Source organism: Callospermophilus lateralis, chromosome 19 (assembly GCF_048772815.1).
Source record: "Callospermophilus lateralis isolate mCalLat2 chromosome 19, mCalLat2.hap1, whole genome shotgun sequence".
Lineage (NCBI taxonomy): Eukaryota > Metazoa > Chordata > Mammalia > Rodentia > Sciuridae > Callospermophilus > Callospermophilus lateralis.
Genome location: NC_135323.1, coordinates 21,172,762 through 21,191,655, shown reverse-complemented (window position 1 = coordinate 21,191,655; position 18,894 = coordinate 21,172,762). Strand labels below are relative to the sequence as shown.

General features: G+C 46.1%; 2 protein-coding genes across 3 annotated transcripts; one reads left to right on the top strand and one right to left on the bottom strand.

Moving 5' to 3' along the window:
• Positions 1–742: 742 nt before the first annotated feature.
• Dctpp1 (dCTP pyrophosphatase 1) lies at positions 743–4,199 on the top strand. Its single transcript, XM_076840369.1, has 3 exons — positions 743–903; positions 1,573–1,683; positions 3,224–4,199. Exons 1-3 carry the CDS (start codon positions 800–802, stop codon positions 3,522–3,524), a joined length of 516 nt encoding a protein of 171 aa, XP_076696484.1. The 5' UTR covers positions 743–799; the 3' UTR covers positions 3,525–4,199.
• A 2,234-nt stretch (positions 4,200–6,433) lies between these two features.
• On the bottom strand, positions 6,434–18,277 carry Znf771 (zinc finger protein 771). 2 transcript variants are annotated; one of them, XM_076840050.2, is made up of 3 exons: positions 18,196–18,277; positions 17,401–17,550; positions 6,434–7,477 (listed from the first exon to the last, which is right to left on the bottom strand). In XM_076840050.2, exons 2-3 carry the CDS (start codon positions 17,539–17,541, stop codon positions 6,641–6,643), a joined length of 978 nt encoding a protein of 325 aa, XP_076696165.1. In that variant the 5' UTR covers positions 17,542–17,550; positions 18,196–18,277; the 3' UTR covers positions 6,434–6,640. The 2 variants fall into 2 exon arrangements, with proteins under 2 accessions (XP_076696165.1, XP_076696163.1); XM_076840048.2 differs by lacking the exon at positions 18,196–18,277 and adding an exon at positions 17,903–17,975.
• Between the last annotated feature and the right edge of the window lie 617 nt (positions 18,278–18,894).

Here is an 18,894-nt window from a genome sequence, read left to right as displayed (position 1 = left end):
ATATATAACAACTCAGCGAGTCTCAGCCAAAGTAACAATTCCATGATCACCTCATAAATTCCCCTGCAAGCTTGGTGGTTTTGTGTGTGGTATGGCCGCGATAGAGACACATGGGTCTGGAGAGGTGGCAGAGGCCAGTCTATAATGGGTCACATATTTCAATGTCATGTAATCTACGTTGTGGGTAGGGAGGAGGACCGACTGGTTCCTTGAGACAGAAATGGGGATTAACTCCTTCCAACCACAGCAATCAGCCGGGGCTGGGAGCAGAAGTGGGACAAAAGACCTAGGTCGTAGTGCCGACTTTGTTCCATTATTTTCCTTCGATCGCATCCAAATAGTGCGGAGGCTGGTCTAGAGGGTCTTCAGAGTCCCTAAACCCTGACGAATTTAATGCAGACGGAGGGAGCCATTCACTTATGGAATTTCCCGCCAAACACACCCTCGGCCTCCTAACCTGCCATTTCGCTTTGGCGCCACCTGGCGCCCACAAAGGAGTAACCGTTCTACGCTCTCTCCTTCCGCTTCTCTATCCTTTCCTCCGAGTCAAATGGGTACCGCGGCCTTCTTAGGCGGAAGAATTCGCCGGAGTAAGCGACTACAGGATTAAAGCTCCTCAGATTGGTCCAGTCCTGCTACAGGGCGGGCTGTAGCAAACTCCACACAGGTGATTGGTTTTTCCGCCGGCACTACTCCGTGAAGCAATCGAGCTCGCCCGTGATTGGCTAGGGGCCCTGGAGGCGGGCTCCAAGCGTGGCGCGGAGTTCTGTGCTGTGGCGTCTGTAGTGGGTTGTGCAGCATGTCTAGTGCCGGAGGTGATACTCAGAGGGACGCTGGGAGAAAGGGTACTGCTGCTGCCTCCGGCTCATTCAGCTTCAGCCCGGAACCCACGCTGGAGGACATGTAAGCAATCCACGACCAGGTTCGGGTGGAGAGATTGACCCCTTCCTCTATGCCATGGGACGGATCCTCCCACGTGGTGGGGAAAAATGACTAGCAGTAGGCTGACCCCTGGTGAGCCTCTAAACCTCTCAAGCAAAGTGGCCTCAGCAGTTCACAACTAAAGCGGGGAAATTGCCCCGGGAGTCTATACTACCTCCGCTCTTCCGGAGTGGGTGTATCGCCCAACAGAGGCAGATGAAGGGCGGAGAGGTAGGAAACATTAATTCTTCCTGGAGGAAATCAAGAAAAGCTTCTTAGGGAAAGTGTAAAATAAGCAGGACTTAGATGTGCAAAGATAGGGATATTCCAAGTGGAGGAAATTTCAGAATTAGCAATGGAATAATAAAGTATTGTTAGGTACGGCTAGTGAGACCCTGTCTCTAAATAATATAAAAAGTTGGGCTGGGGATGTGGCTCAGTGGTTGATTGTCTGCAGAAGCACGCCGAATTCCAGATGCGAAAACCAAGTCTCATAAAGGGGAAATTACTTATTCAAGACCATCCACGGATTTAGTTGCAGAATCCTCTGACTCCAAGCCCCCTTTACGTCTCACTGGGATACCTGCCTGGGCCCTGCAGCTCCTCCCCCAACCCTGGGAATTGGGCTTCTACTCCTTTATCTTATTCCAGCCGGCGTCTCCATGCAGAGTTTGCTGCAGAGCGGGACTGGGACCAGTTCCACCAGCCTCGGAACCTCCTACTGGCCTTGGTCGGGGAAGTGGGAGAGCTGGCAGAACTCTTGTGAGTAGATGGGAAGCTTTCTGGAACAATCTATTGTGGGGGATGGGCGAAACTATGTGATCCTCAAACATTCATGGATTCAGTTTCCCTCCTCACTGCTGATCTCTGTGCCTGGTGCTGGGGTTGAGATGACTCCCAGGTACCAACCCTTTGGGAGCACCCAGTCTCCAGGGAAAGAAAGTGTGAAAATAGCAAGATAGACCCGGATAGTAAGGAGGAGTTGTGGTAATAGCCCTTTACCTTTGTCTCTGGGGCTGAAAACAAGGTTTTTGTCTAGAACACATATGTATAGTATTCCAGACAGGAGTTTGCAATGGTAGTGAAGCAAGAAAGGGCAAGTTAAACTTGGAGAGAATCTCATCCTCCTCCAGTATCATCTTCTCAAGAAAGATAAGGGATTTTGTATCTGTTTTGTTCTCGGGTGTGTCCATTTGCCTGGCACATCATTTATCCAGATGATGAGTGAGAGAGCTGTGCAAAAGCAGGGCTGGAGATGAACCCAGAAAGGTAGGATTGGGGCTTGAGAGTGATGAAGTTTAGACAGAAGACCTGACCACATTTGAGTAGTAGAAAGATAACTGTACCTGCAGGATGAATTAAATCACTGAGAGAATGAGACAGGGAGACCAATAAAGAGGCTAATTAGTATCAACCAGTCAATTAAAATCAAGACATGAGCCAGGTGCAGTGGCACATGCCTGTAATCCCAGCAGTTTGGGAAGCTAAGGCAGGAGTTCAAAAGCCAGCCTCAGCAATATAGCAAGGCCCTACCTAAGCAACTTAGTAAGACCCTGGCTCAAAAGATAAAAACGGGACCTGGAGTTGTGGCTCAGCAGCAGAGCACTTGCCTTGCACATGTAAGGCACTGGGTTCCATCCATAAATAAAAATATCTTTATTTTGTTTATAAAAATAAATAAACAAAATAAAGATATTAGCCAGACGTGGTGTCGCACACCTATAATCCCTGTGGCTTGGGAGGCTGAGGCAGGAGGATCGCAACTTCAAAGCCACCTTCAGCAATGGTGAGGCACTAAGCAACTTAGTGGGACCCTGTCTCATTTTAAATAATATAAAAAGTTGGGCTGGGGATGTGGCTCAGTGGTTGAGTACCCCAGAGTTAAACCCCTGGTACCAAAAAAGAAAATAAAGATATTGTGTCCATGTATAACTTTATATATATGTATGTGGGGTGTGTGTGTGTGTGTGTGTGTGTGTGTGTAAGTAGGGCTGGTTCAATAGTTAAGGTTCAAAAACAGAATCAAGATATGTGACCTTGAACAAGGTAGACAACCTTCACAGTGGAAGGAGACTGATGATGATGATAAATTAACTAATTTTAAAAGATCTAGAATCATGACATCTTTTTTTTTTTTTTTTTTTTTTTGGTACCAGGGTTGAACCCAACTCTGGATTATCTTTGGAGGAACTTTCTGGGAGATAGGAGTTCATTGCTGCAGGGACTGAAGGTGCTCCTTAGGGAGATAGAGCCCATTGTCCTAGCTAGAAGCTATATGTGATTGTCTTTGTTTTGCCCCCAGTCAGTGGAAGTCTGATGCAGAACCTGGCCCCAAAGCCTGGCCCCTGAGGGAACGGGCAGCCCTTCAAGAAGAGCTTAGTGATGTCCTCATCTATCTGGTGGCATTAGCAGCCCGTTGCCATGTGGATCTGCCCCAAGCAGTGCTCTCCAAAATGGATACCAACCGGCGACGTTACCCCGTTCATCTGTCTCGTGGCTCAGCCCGCAAGTATACAGACTTGTCCCATGGGGCCATCTCTGAAGACCAGACTATGGGTGCTGCAGACCTTGCCCATGAGTCCTCAAGCCAGACCTCAACATAGAAACATGGGATCAGAACCTGCAACTCAGCATGGCATCTGAGAAGCAGAGGGTGGCCTGGCTACAGAACTTATTATAGTCCTTTCCTAACAAATCAGGACTTAAGGGTCCCATTTCCCAGTTTTCAAGGCCCAAGAGCCTCCAGAAGATATCCTTCTGGTGTTTTCTCCCTCAATAAAATGGTTTTAACTTCTAGATTCTTCTGAGGTGGCTAGGTAGGCTATCAGTAGCATTGCAGAGGGGCACGAGGAGTGATCCAGTTGTTAGTAAATTCCTACAGGAATTTCATGCAAGTCTTCCCACTTCTGGACCTATAGAGGACATCAGAGGCTATATACAGTGTTGGTTAACAGTTCATATTCAGAACCAGGTTCTCTGGGTTCGGATACTTAGGGGCTGGATGATAGTCATCATTTTACTTCATCTCTTGTAAAATGAAAATAATAGCCTAGCACACAGTTTAAATAACTGTTAGTTTGTAGTTCTATTTTGCCTTTTCAAATCAAAGCTTTCAGGGGTCCATCAGGGACACAAATCAGGGCCAGATCTCTGATGTAGAGAAGAAGGGAGCTGCTGCTTCTCATGGGAACCTTCATAAAATTGAAGACCACATATCAATTAGGTCAATTTCTTATTCTTCTTCTCCAAGTAAATTACACTGTTGAATTTGTACAGTTTATCTGTTGTGTAATCTTGGCACGTCACTTTCCTATCTGAAATACCTATGGCCTGCATCTCACAGAGCAGGGTAATACAAAGAAAAGCATCTTTAACTACTTTTTGTGGCTAGTGTTATACTAAAGTATACAGTACTTGCCTGGCATGTGCAAGGCCCTGGTTTCAACCCCCAGTATTGCCATTTAAAAAAAAAAATTGAGATTTAACAATGGTCACTGACTTGCTATCCCTCTCATTCTAAGGCCCCACTCTCCTGTCCTCTTATCCAGTGAATCCTTCCCGAGTAAAACAGAATCCATCAGATTAGAACTGCTTCAGCTTTATGTCTCTGAGCCCATCTTTCCTGTCCCTATCCAGTGATAAGAGGAATCTTATTAGTAGTCTCCAATTTTATTCTCTCTTCTTCTTTGGGTGGTGCCAGGGATTGAACTTGGGCACTCAACCACTGAGCCACATCCCCAGCCCTATTTTGTATTTATTAGAGACAGTCTCACTAAGTTGCTTAGCACCACGTTTTTGCTGAGCCTGGCTTTGAACTCACAATTCTGCCTCGGCCTCAAGAGCCACTGGGATTACAGGAGTGCACCACCATGCCCAGCTTATTCCTTCTTTATTATCTCCTTCCCTTTTATGTAATGAACTTTTGGGAAGAGGGAGTACTGGAGGTTGAACTCAGGAGCTCTTCACTACTGAACTACATCTCCAGTCCTTTTTTTGAGACTGTATCACCAATTGCTTGGGATGGCCTTGAACTTGTGATCTTGTGGCTCAGCCTCCCAAGTTGCTGGGTTTATAAGCATGTGCCACAGTTCTCAGCTGTCTCTTTTTTTTTTTAAGAGATGGGTCACATTGTGTTGCCCAGGTAGGTCTTAAACTCCTGGGTTCAAGTGTTCCTCCTGCCTCAGCTTTTTGAGTAGCTGAGACAATAGGTGCCCACCCTTTTACCCAGTTTTTTTTTTTTTTTTTCCATTAGCATGCCCCAATAGTACATAAAGCATATTTGAATCTTCCCCTTTTGACAAAACTAAATCATCAAACCTCCAGCTACTTTTCCTGTAGCTTTGTACAACAGATTTTCCAGGTGAGTTATCTACATTCACCTGCACTACTTCATTCTCCCACAGACATCACACACAAGATGAATGTACTTGATATCACAGCAGCATCTAGCATCTGACCACTCCCTCCTTCATGATACTTCACCTCTTGATCTCCCAGACAAAACTTCCTTTTGGGAGATGGACATGGTGTCAAGGCCACCTAACCTGGTGTCTTTATTTTCAATGACCTCCCTGACCCTTCCACATTTACTTCATACTCAACATGTCCAGACTGAGGTGTGACAAATGTCCCTTCTCAGAGACACTGCCATGTGGTCATACAAGCTAATAGTCCCATCTCTCCTTTCCCTCAAACCCAGGACCACCTTTGTCCTGAATTATAGCTCTTTGTTTTGGGTGTTTTTTGTCAAACCCAGAGCTTCATGCATGCTAGGCAAGTGCTCCACCACTGAGCCACCCCTGCAGCCCTGAACTTATGGCTTCTCAGGGATGTCAAGTTCATCCTTTCCTTATCTCTCCAGGCTTCTTTACTGCCTTAGATCCTTTAACCTGGTTTCCCTCAGTCCATCTCCCACCAACCTCCTTGCTTTTTGTTCCTAACATTCCAACCCAGGGGATGTTTGTAAACTATGAGTGTTGCATGCAGTTTTAGGGGCTCTCTCCATGTTCCCCAGTCCTAATTTTTTCTTGCCCTTTAAGATCCAGCTTGAACATTATTTCCAACCACGAACCTCTAAACTGCATCAAACTTCAGTTGACACCAAACCACAACTGTTGAACCAGCCTGGCAACTTGTCCTGCTCTGCCATTTGCTCCCTATATCTGCAAAAATGGAGACAAAAGGATGTTTTAAGGGTGAAAGTGAGCTAACACAAAATACTAAAAATTTTAACTGCTATACTTTTCTTCCCTCCTCAGACGTCAATGTCATGCCTTGCTTACCAAAGCTTTGCAGAATGCAATACTATTTGTCTGGAACTTGCTCTATGCATCCTTTCAGATCGGAGGTTATGAGAACATGATAACCAACAGCCAAGTGTGGATGATTCCCACCCCAGCCCAATTCCAGGAAGCATCTTTAGCCTTATAGCCCCACTTAGTTCCACAACAACCAGGAGTGGAAAACACTCCAATCTTCCACTCTCCCCACCCACTCCACTCACAGGCACGGGTGGAGTGAAGATATAATACTTTATTCACTAATACGGGCCAAGGGGATGTAGTGAGGGGGAGGTGGGCACCATTTCGAGGGACCCTGGTAAGGTACGTTCCTTGTCTCCCAGACCCGGCTGCCGGGGAGGAGCCATCCAGGTTAACGCAGCCAGGATGAAGTTCCAACATGGCCCTCCCCACTCGGACGCTTCCAACCCCACGCTGGCTCAGCTGCCCTCGCACTCTGGGCAGCGCTCGGTGGCATTAGCGGCGGTGGCGCCCGCGGGTAGCTTGAAGTCCCGGCCACAGCCGGCGCAGATAAACAGGCGGCGCCGCATGTGCGCGCGACGGTGGCGGATGAAATGCGAGCTGAGGCGGAAGCGGCGGCCGCACTCCGTGCACGGATAGGGCCTCTCGCCTGTGTGCGTGCGCGCATGCTCTGCCAGATTGGAGCGATGGCCGAAGCGCCGTCCGCACACAGCACAGCGGTGCGGCTTCTCGCCAGTGTGCACGCGCCGGTGCTTGGCCAGTGCTGAACTCTGCGCAAAGCGCGTGCCGCAGTCGGCGCATGCGTAAGGCCGCTCGCCCGTGTGCGTGCGTCGGTGGCGCGCCAGGCACGAACTTCCGCCAAAAGCTCGTCCGCAGTCCGGGCACGCGTACGGCTTCTCGCCCGTGTGCACGCGCAGATGCTGAGCATAGTTGGAACTCTGCGCGAAACGACGGCCGCAGTGTGCGCATGCGTACGGCTTCTCGCCAGTATGACGCCGACGGTGCTGCCGCAGGTTCGAGGCGGCAGAGAAGCGCTTGTCGCATTCTGGGCATTCGTAAGGCCGCTCGCCTGTGTGAGTGCGGCCGTGTTTGGTCAGCGCTGACTTCTGAGAGAAACGCCGGCCGCACTCGGTGCACGCAAAGGGCCGCTCGCCCGTGTGCGTGCGTGCGTGCTTGGCCAGCGTGGAGCGGCGCGCAAAGGCGCGGCCGCAATCCGGGCACGCGTGGGGGCGCGCCGGGTCGGCAGACGGCGCTGGCACTGGCACTGGCACTGGCACTTGCACCTCGCTGGGAACCTGCAGGGAGAGGGGGTACAGATCAGCCCTGATGAGCAAGCCTCCAAGCCAGAGACCTGGTCTCTGCTCACTACCTCTGTCTCAGCCTCTGTTCCCCATCTGTGAAATAGAAAACGCAAAAGTGCCTTCCTCAGAGTATGGTTGTGTGCCTTAGATGAGGTAGTATACATAACTCACATATCACAATGCCCAGTGGCATTCCAGTTATTTTTATTAACTTAGCCAATATTCACTGGGCACGTGCAATGTGCTAGACTCTATTCTAAGCACTGGGAATTCAGCATTAACTAAAATTAAGTCATTAAAAAAAAAATCTCTGCTTTCAGAAAGAATAAATAAGGACTGCCCATGTTGGAGAGATGTTGCAAATTTAAATAGAAATGTCAAGATACCTTACTGACTCGGCAGGCTGAGGTTGGATGTTTGAAATTCAGCCACCAAAAGAGCTAGGGGTGTAGTTCAGTGATAAGAGCGTCCCTGGGTTCAATTCCCAGAAGCAGGGCAGGGATGACTACACTTACTGATAACTGTAACTTGAGAGGGAGAAAAATGGATGGAATTGTAATAGTGGAGGGGATCTCTTAGCTTAGGGCCCAAGGCCCAGTTAGCACTTTGGTTTTTAATATTTTAACGTAAGTGAGATGTGGAACCACTAGAACAGTGGTTATAAGCAAGTAAGCGACCTGATCACACATTTTAAAAAGGTTCCCTCATGCTGCTGGGGTTGAGAACCCAATGAAGGAGAGGAAGGAGGGAAGAGGGCAGAAGCAGGAGCCCAGTGAGGGTACTACAGTCATCTGGCAAGAGAAGATTGTGTCTTAGATCCAGGAAACAACTGAAAAGTAGAGGTGGTGAGAAGTGATCTGCTTCTGGACATACTTATCAATTTGAGACAAAAGATTTAATAACAGATTAGATATGGAATATAAAGAAAGAGGAATCAAAACAACTTAAAGTTTTGGGGGCTTAGAGACTGCAAAGGTGGAGTGGCCATTTACAGGCTATTACATCCTCACTGAGTGAGGAAGGTGGAAGGAGCAAATTGAGAGGTGAGATCTGTTTGGGGCTATATGGAAAATTCTTGACTCATCTAGAGCTCAGAGGCAAGGCCTGAGCTGGAGATGTTAATAGAAAACTGTCAACCTACAGACGGTTTTTCAGTCGTTAAGACTCAAAGGCGTTCACCCAGAGAATGGGCAGAGACAAACAGAAGAGGAGCAACCAGATGCAGTTAGAGAAGGAGGCAAGGCAGCTGGGCCAAGACCACGTCCAGGATCTTTAATAAACTTTTAAGAGCAAGCACCTATCTTTTTTTTTTTTTTTTTTTTTTTTTATTAAGCTGTGAAGAAAAAGCAAAAAACAAAACAAAACACCCAAAATGCTATTTTGAGCCAGCCCTAAGTGGAAAAAAAAAATTTTAAATGAGCCTGTTTCATGAAGTCTGAGCTTCTAAAGATAAAATCAGAAAGAGGAAAGAATGCTTTGTAAGAGGCAGGTGAAAGGAAAACATTTTGTACTAATAGAGTGAAGAGTAATATTGAGGGCACGTTGCTCCCTTCTTAGCAAAGAGAGTGCTCACCCCAGCAAAGCTGATGTTGAATATCTACTGTAGGCCAAACAATAAAGAACATTAATTCACCAGGTGTGGTGGTGCATCTCTGTATTTCCAAGCTACTCTGGAGACTGAGGCAGGACGACTGCAAGTTTAAGGTCAGTCTGGCAACATAATAAAATAAAGGGCTGAGGATGTAGCTAAGTGTAGAACACTCCTGGGTTCAATCCCCAGTACCATTAAAAAAAAAAAAAACAAACACTATCAAAGGAAATACCTGATACATTTAAGAACAAGACAGTGTTAGCTTCTCCTGTAATCAATCTATCACTTTTCCCATTTTAAATAATCTATATTGGGCTGGGGATGTGGCTCAAGAGGTAGCGCGCTCGCCTGGCGTGCGTGGGGCCCGGGTTTGATCCTCAGCACCACGTACAAACAAAGATGTTGTGTCCGCCAAAAACTAAAAAATAAATATTAAAAAAAAAAAAACAACTCACTCTCTCCTCTCTCTATAAAATAAATAAATAAATAAATAAATAAATAATCAATCTATATTGGGATAGAGATTAAGAGAGGGTAAAGGTGACAGTAAGAGAATAGTGGGGCCTTCTCTCTCTGAAGCTGCACAAGGGCAACTTCAAGGCCTTCCAAATCCTTTGTCAAAAGAGAACAGCTTTGCCAGGCAGTGGCACTTGCCTGTAATTCCAATAACTTGGGAGGCTGAGGCAAGAGGATTGCAAGTTTGAGGTCAGCCTCAGGAACTCAGCAAGTCGCTGTCTCAAAATTAAAAAAAAAAAAAATTAAAACAAAAAAAGGTCTGATGATGCAGTTCAGTGGTAAAGTATCCCCAAGTTCAAACCCCAGTACCTCCACTTCCCAAAAAAAGAACAGCTTTGAATTCAAGCTGGAAAACAGGATAATTTGGGAAATTTAGCAACAGCCATAGGAACTCTGGACAATATATTGATATAGTTGTTCTATTTTATTATTGTCGTTAATCTCTTATGGTGCTTAAACTTCATGTATGTATCTGAAAAAACTCAGAATACTCAGTACTGTCCAAGGTTTCATGCATCCACGGTGGGATTGAGGGGTGTCTTGTAATATATTCCCCCAAGATAAGAGGGACTACTGTAATCAACATCATAATGTTAAGCTTTGACAACAGTACTGTATATACATTATTGTATTAAATCTTCCTGTCACCCCCTTAATCAAGTGTGACTTAACAGAGAACACTGAGACACAGGGAAAATAAATTCACAGGCCAAAACGGTGGGCGCGACAGACTGAAGTGCTTACTCTCCACCAGGAGGCTGCACTCTGCCCTGAATTCACACAGCCAAGACATGACAGAGGCTGGACTCCAAGTCCCTGGCTTTCCCCAAGAGAAATTCAAGGTTAAAATACAACTTGATACTTAAATCAAGAAACTCCCCACAGCAGGTCTGGCACAGTCTGGATGCAAGGTCACACATTCCAATTTTGCTCTGGTTTTGATGTCTCTTGGGTTTATTTCAACATGTCAGCCATGGTGGAGACAGCTTTTTTCATTATAGCTACATTTTTTCTGGACCTTTTTTCCTTGGCAACCCACCCCCCTGTTTTTAAATTTTTTTGTACTCAGGATCGAACCAACCCCCTGACTTTTAAAAAAAAATTTTGTACTCGAGATTGAACCCAGGGCCTTGAGCATGACAGACAAGTACTCTTGTTACCAAGCTACATCCCCAGCCCTTGGCACCCTTCTTTAAGGTGACTTTGGCCAGCCCAAGGACTTGCTATACTGGCTTCACCAAATTTTCCACACAAGCATCCTGGCTGTATACAATCCAGAAGGGGAGGCTTTGGGCATCTGCCATCTGAAGATTCTTTTTTTTTGGGGGGGGGGCACTAGGGAGTGAATCCAGAGGCACTTAACCACTGAGCCACAACCCCAGCCCTTTTTAATTTTATTTAGAGACAGAGTCTCACTGAGTTACTTAGGGCCTCACTAAGTTGCTGAGGCTGGCTTTGAACTCACAATCCTCCTGCCTCAACCTCCTGAGCCACTGGGATTACAAGTGTGTGCCACCACCACCATGCCCAGCTTGAAGAAGAATCTTGGTAAGCAGCTGAGTCTAACTCATTAAGAACATGGGTAAGTCACTCTCTTTCCCTGCCTCACCATCCCAAGAAGGCTAGGTAGGCTGAGTAAGATCAAACCTTCCCAACTGGGTCTGGGATTCTGGCTCAGTGGTAGAGAGTTTGCCTCAAATGTGTGAGGCACTGGGTTTAAGTCTCAGCACCATACATAAATAAAAAATAAAGGTCCATCAACAACCAAAATGAATGAATTAAAAAAAAAAGTTCCCAACTTGAGGCATGCACAGCACAAGACACAAGAGTATTCTAAGTGGTATGTGGGCAAATAATAAACTCATTATGTGTTTTCTGTATAAACATTAGAAAAATAATATATCACATGAAACCCATAAGTTCATAAATATTATTGTTTAGATGAAGGCAAATTTATTTCAAAAATATTGTGAATCTGTTTTTAAAAAGTATTACTAAATAATGTGACTACAACATGTATGTGATATACATGTGACTGGAACTTGGCAAATACCAGACTAGGCAATCATTAAAGGCCTATACAGTTCTCAAATTCTACAACTATTGTATTAAAAATTAAAATAAATAATATTTGCCCTGTAATAAGAGGAACCATGGAGATACAATATAGTATATTGTAATAATCCAGGCATTTGAAATTAATTATTAAGACAATTCCATGCCTAATTTTTTTTTTCCAGTGCTTGGGATTGAACCCAGAGCCTCCCTCAAACATGCTAGGCAAGTGCTTTACCAGTCAGTCACATTTCAACCCCTTAAATATTTTTTTTTAATTCTTTTTTAAGTTGTAGATGGACACAATACCTTTATTTTATTTTATTTTTTATGTGGTGCTGAGGTTTGAACCACCCAGTGCTTCACACATACTAGGCAAGTACTTTACCACTGAGCCCTAACCCAAGTCCCCCTTAAGTATTTTTTAACCAAGGCAAATATCCCAGTTTCTTCCTTAGTCACTACTTTTCTAATTATTAATAATAACAACTATCACTTATTGAATATTCACTATGTGCTAGGAATTGTACTAGGAATTCTTACCCATGTTCTCATTTTTTTAAAGCACTTTATAAACAATATATATATATATATATATATATATATATATATATATATATTCCCCCCCCCCCAGTACTCCTTGTTCTCATTTTAAATTCTCACAACTCTTTGGGTTATGTATCTTAGCCCTCTTGTATAATTAAGGAAATAAGACTTAGAAGCTAACTGACCACTCAAGGCCATAGAGTTATTAAACTGAAGAACCAAGGTCTGAACTAGAAGTCTGTCATTGTCCAAAACACCTATTCTCTAAATTTTAATCTTACTAACTTTTGAGGTCACCTGCACAGCTTGACTCCCTCCTCTGGACCTTTTTAGTATTCAGAATCTTTCTTCTTTGGGAACAAAGTATAAAACAATCCCCATCCTCCAGTTCTTTGCTATAGGAAGTATGGTCCACAGACCAGCTACATCAGCCTCACAGGGAACTTGTTAGAAATGCTCAAGCCCCAACTTAGATTTTCTGAATCAAAATCTTTATTTTAGGATGGGATGTAGCTCAGTACTACAGCAACTACTTAGCCTGCAAAAGGTCCTGGGTTCAATCCCCATCACTACAAAAAAAAAAAAAAAAAAAATGTTTTAACAAGATCCCTAGGTGATTTGTATGCATGTTAAAAATTAAGCAATCTGCCAGGTGTTGTGGTACACACCTGTTAATCCCAGCTATTGGAGGCAGAGGCAGAAAGATCATAAGTGTGACCAAGGCCAGCCTGGGCAATGTAACATGACCCCATCTCAAAAAAAGGAAAAATAAAGTAAGCAATTTGATATGGAAGAGAAAAGAGCTACTCGTGGAGAAAGGAGATAGAAAGATGAAGAGGGTTTTATAGGCTGAGATCATATAGGTAAGACCTCATAGGTGAGAAAGGGTTATGTCAGTTTAAAGCTGCACATGGGATGAGTGTTGAAGAGTTAGAGAAGCCAGAATGACATGAGATCACATGGTGAGGAGCTTTGAATGCCAGTCTTAGAAACGGAGACTTCATCCTAGGGAAACAGAAAACCACTCCAGGGTTCAAGCCAGGGCAAGACAGCGACGGATGTGTAAAGAGGCCTGAGAAAATCTTTTCTACTCCTTAAAGACAGATTAGATTTAGATAGGCAGAACGAACACTCTTGGGCTGGGGTTGTGGCTCAGTGGTAGAGTGCTCACCTAGCACAGGCAAGGCCCTGGGTTCAATCCTAAGCACCACATAAAAATAAATAAAGATGAAAAAAAAATACATTAGTCCCTTTAAGGTCTGTTCTGGTCAGTGATTGGTCATGGGTCTGAGTGATAGCTAAGAGTCACAGCATTGGAAAGCTTTTTTTTTTTTTGGTACTACGCATTGAACCCAGGAGTACTTTACAACTGAGCTACACCCTGGCCGGCCCCTTTTATTTTATTCCGAGACAGGGTCTCACTAAATTGCTGAGGCTGGCCTCGAACTTACAATCCTCCTGCCTCAGCCTCAAGTCACTGGGATTACAGGTATGCACCACTGCACCCACTTTTGAAATCACTAACATACAAAAAACAAGACTCTTGGGAGGTCACACAGCACACCACTAAGCTATCTTGTGAGCAGAGTGCTAAATGTTCATGGGATATGTGTACTCTGGCATTTAAAGATCTTATACAATTATCCCATTTTACAGATGAGGAAGCTGAAGCAAATTTGATAAATGGTAGAGCTATTGATACCACTTACAATCTGGCCCAACATACCTTTGTGACTTTCACACCAAACCCTCCCTATACCCCTCAGCTCCAGCCAAAACTAGTTGGGGTTTCCAAATACCCTTTCTCTCCTTCACTGCCACTACTACTTTAGAGCAAGTCACTAGCCTTACCTGGCCTGGTGTTCCCATAGCAGCCAATCATTCTTCTGAATAGAAATCCAGTCATAACCACCATTTGACCCAGCTATTGCCCTTCTTGGACTATTCCCTGAAGACCTTAAAAGAGCGTACTATAGGGATACTGCTACATCGATGTTCATAGCAGCACAATTCACAATAGCTAGACTGTGGAACGAACTTAGATGCCCTTCAATAGATGAATGGATTAAAAAATGTGGCATTTATACACAATGGAGTATTACTCAGCACTAAAAAATGACAAAATCATGGAATTTGCAGGGAAATGGATGGCATTAGAGCAGATTATGCTAAGTGAAGCTAGCCAATCCCTAAAAAACAAATGCCAAATGTCTTCTTTGATATAAGGAGAGCAACTAAAAACAGAGCAGGGAGGAAGAGCATGAGAAGAAGATTAACATTAAACAGGGATGAGAGGTGGGAGGGAAAGGGAGAAAGAAGGGAAATTGCATGGAAATGGAAGGAGACCCTCATTGTTATACAAAATTACATATAAGAAGGCTGGGGGGGGGGCTGGGGATGTGGCTCAAGGGGTAGCGCGCTGCTGGGAGCCATCAGCCAAGTAGGTATGATAATTTCCTTGCCAGCGTACCCCCATGTTTCTTTAGTGGAAGGACTCATGGAAATAGGACATTTTGCAGGACATTGCATGTAAGGTGACCTTGCTCAAGGACCAGATCCGTGTTTAGGGTGTTCCCTGTTTAGCATAATCAGAGTTTAGGGCGTTCCCCGTTTAGAATAGGGCATATCCTGCTGCCTGTGTTCCCCTTGAGTTCTCAAGGGATTCAGAATATATTTGGGAGACAGAAGCCCAGTGGGTGTGGATTTGGGCAGAGAACGTGGATTTCCCCAGAACGTGTTTGTAGAAGGCCGGTGTGAGTTCGGGAATAAAGAGTTGCTGTTTGAATCTACAAAGCTGTGAGTGGCTCGTGATTTGTGCCCAGCCAGACTGAGGCAGCGCGCTCGCCTGGCATGCGGGCGGCCCGGGTTCGATCCTCAGCACAACGTACAAACAAAGATGTTGTGTCCGCCAAGTACTAAAAAAAAGAATGTTAAAAAATTCTCTCTCTCTCTCTCTCTCTCTCACTCTTTCTTTAAAAAAAAAAAAAGAGGGCTGGGGATGTGGCTCAAGCGGTAGCGTGCTTGCCTGGCATGCGGGCGGCCCGGGTTCGATCCTCAGCACCACATACAAACAAAATGTTGTGTCCGCTGAAAACTAAAAATAAATATTAAAAAATTCTCTCTCTCTCTCTCCCCTCTCTCTTAAAAAAAATTACATATAAGAGGATGTGAGGGGAAAGGGAAAAAAAATCAAGGGAGAGAAATGAATTACAGTAGATGGGGTAGAGAGAGAAGATGGGAGGGGAGGGGAGGGGGGATAGTAGAGGATAGGAAAGATAGCAGAATACAACAGTCACTAGTATGGCAATATGTAAAAACGTGGATGTGTAACTGATGTGATTCTGCAATCTGTATACGGGGTAAAAATGGGAGTTTATAACCCACTTAAATCAAATGTATGAAATATGATATGTCAAGAGCTTTGTAATGTTTTGAACAACCAATAAAAAAAAAAGAAATCCAGTCATGTCCCTTCCCTGATTTAAGGCTTCCAATGGCATCACTTAACCTAACACATAACCCGCAGGTGGCTACCCTGGCTTGTTTCAATGCCTTTTATGCTGTGGCCCCACCTACCTTTTTAGTCTCAACACCTCTGAGGCTTATCTTTTGTAGTTTCCTCTTCCTGGAATGCTCTTCCTCCTCCTCCATTTGTTAAACACCCACTAAGCCTAAAGGCCCCCATCAAACATTATCTCTGTGAAGTCTTCTCCACTGCCTGGGTTGTCTGCCTTCAGTCCTCCATCTAGGCCTCCATGTTGATTGCTCTGTTCATCCCCAGTCCTCAGGGTTCAGCCCAGAAAGTCCTTTGATAAAAATGAATTGGAAAATCTCCCAAAGGACAACTGAGCCCAAGGTACTGAACTTCAGGGAAGAGACCAGTTAATAATAATAACTACTTACATAACGTTTATTATGTGCCAGACAGTTTTAATTCTGTACACATATTCATTCAATCCTCGCAACTCCAAGAAGTAATGCTATTATGGCTTCCCTTTTACAAATGAGAAAACTGAGGCATAAAAAAGTTATGAAACTTGTCCAAGGTCACATGACTGGTAATTGATGGAGTCGGAAATCCACCTTAAGTTTAGGACTCTGTACTTAACTTACAGGCAAAAGGAGATGATCAGGGATTCACAGGGCAAGAGGAAGCAGGCTGAGCTAGGATGATGGGCCTGAAAAGCCCAAGAAAACAGAACTAGATAGTTATTTAAACTGGAGGCCCAGGGAGCCAGTCCCCCTCCCCTTAGGATCCACCATGCCCACTAGGGGGCAGCAGAACTTCCTTTCCCTGATAACTGGGCCCTGAGAGTGGCAGTACAGGAGTCCTCCAACTAGATTCAGTGATACTCAGACTTGGGGTAGCCAGAGTACTGTGCACCTCTGGAAAGTGGAAACATACCTGATGGCAGCTAGTGTCTTCAATGGGAAACTCAGTTCACTCTGTTGTTCTTAAAAACCTTCATATAGCCTCAGGATAAAACTTGGACTCCCTTTGTGGCCTGACAACCAACCTACTCTTATCCATGCTACAATTTCATGGAACTATCTGCCCTCATTGCTCAGAGTCAGGCTCCTTTTGCTGCTTCCCTAATAGAGCCAGTCCCTCTGTCTAGGGATAGTGACCCAATTTCAGCCCTCAGCCTCTTACTGGTCTTGGATAAGCCATCCCTTTTCTAAATTTGAGACCTTGGCAAGTTGCCAAACTGTCTTGGGCCTCCCCTGCAAAATGGAATAAATACTACCTGTATCATCAAATGGAGGTGTTTGGAATTGTGTCTGGCACACAGTAAATTGAAGAGTTAGCCATTGTTACTGTTGCCTAAACTTACTCCCCCTCCAACCCCAAGTCTGAATTAAGTTCCCACCTTGGGCTTCATCATCCCCTATGCCCACACCCATCACACAAGATTGTGACTACATGTTACTTGTTGGTCTAACCTTACCAGACACCAAGTTCTATGGGAATCCTACGGTAGAGTTTACTGTCCAGTACCCAGCATGGAGCCTGGCATACACAAGGAGCTAGATAGACATCTATATGATGGCAGATGGCCAACCCCGAGATTTTGGGTTTGAGAGTCAAGGGAGAGTAGGGCAGGATCCCTGATTGCTGCCTGGGGAGGCTGAACCTGGACTAGATTTGGGGGCTGTGGCCCCAGGGTGTGTGTGTGTGTGTGTCTGTGTGTGTGTGTGTGACACGTACCTCCTTGTTGTCCATGGGGATCTTGAGTTTCACCACCTCATACTTCTCCTCACCCTCCTCCTCCTCACCCTTCACCAGCAGCACCATCTCCTCCTGCATCTCTTCCTCCTCCTCCTCCTCTGCCTGCTGTTCGCCAGGCATCTTGGTGTCCTGAGGCAGGGAGCTGGATCAGAGGCTCAGGACCCGCCCCCCCAACATGGCCCTGGCCCAGGCAAGGCGGTGCAGCCGTGGCTTCCCCCGCCCTGCCCTGGTCTCCGAGTCTGGCCCTCTCCCATTCACCCCTGCCCAGCCCACGATCCAGCACTGTCCAGTGACCAACCCCGGAGACACCCACTCATCCCGGCATTCAAGGCCCAGAGCAGTTCGAATCTCCAAGCCCCCGCGAGTCGCCACCCTCCCCGCGCTGAGTCACTCCCCAGAGCCTGGGTCGGCGACCTGGAGCGCTAGGGCAAGGGCTGGAGGCGGGATTGGGCGGAGACCCTAGGGAGAGGTGCGCACTCACCAGCGGGAGGTTCGGCGCTCGCGCTGCCCCAGGCCTAGGCGCGGGGCGGTTGGGCACTCTGCGAGGCCGCGACTCCGGGGGCGGGGCGGGGGCGGGGCCCCAGAAACAGTCGTTTATTGGTCCGAACTCAGAGCCCCGCCTCCAGGGGAGGAGCCCAGAGAACCTAGGCATCCGGCCCAAACCGCCAAGGGAGGGCGGCGAGCTGGGACCTGGATCCCTCCCTCCAATCCTAACTGTTAAGGACCAGGAGCCACCCAAGCCCAGCGTTCAGGGTCCTCGCCACCGGTACCTACCCTCACGGCTAATCTCTGGGCCTGGCTCGTTAGTCTTCTCTACGCCAAATGTGTCTGCACCGCCCGAAATAGGCCACGTGCGCTCCCGCCCCGGCCTGGGCCTCTCGCTGGCACCCCGCCTGGAGGGCGGACCCTGTTGCCTCCTCACCTCTTCCCTCTTTCTTTCCTTTGCCCTTTTTTCCTTTCCCCGCATCTCCTTCCCTTATCCCCTGGCCTTACTTCTTGAATACATACTACCCGAAGCAACAACCATGCAAGTTACCGCTGCTATTTATTGAGTGCTGTATCTACTATGCTCCAGTTATGCTAAGAGTTTTTACACGCTTGATTTCCTTTGATCTTAACAGTAAGGATCATGGCCCGTTTTACAGATGAGCTAAATGAAGTTCTGGGAGGTAAATTGCTTTGCCTAAGTTACATGGTAGAGTGCCATAGCATTCCTGACAATTGGTAGCCCAGAGGGAGAATTAGAAGCTCTCAGGATATTTTTCTTTCTTTCTTCCTCCCTCCCTCCCTTCCTCCCTCCCTCTCTCCCTTCCTTCCTCCCTCCCTCCCTTTCTTCCTTCCTTCCTCCCTCCCTTCCTCCCTTCCTTCCTTCCTTCCTTCCTTTCTTTTGTGTGTATGTGCGCGTGCGTGCTGAGGATTGAATCCACAGGCAAGTTACCACTGAGCTACATCCCCAGCCCTTTTTTAATTTTT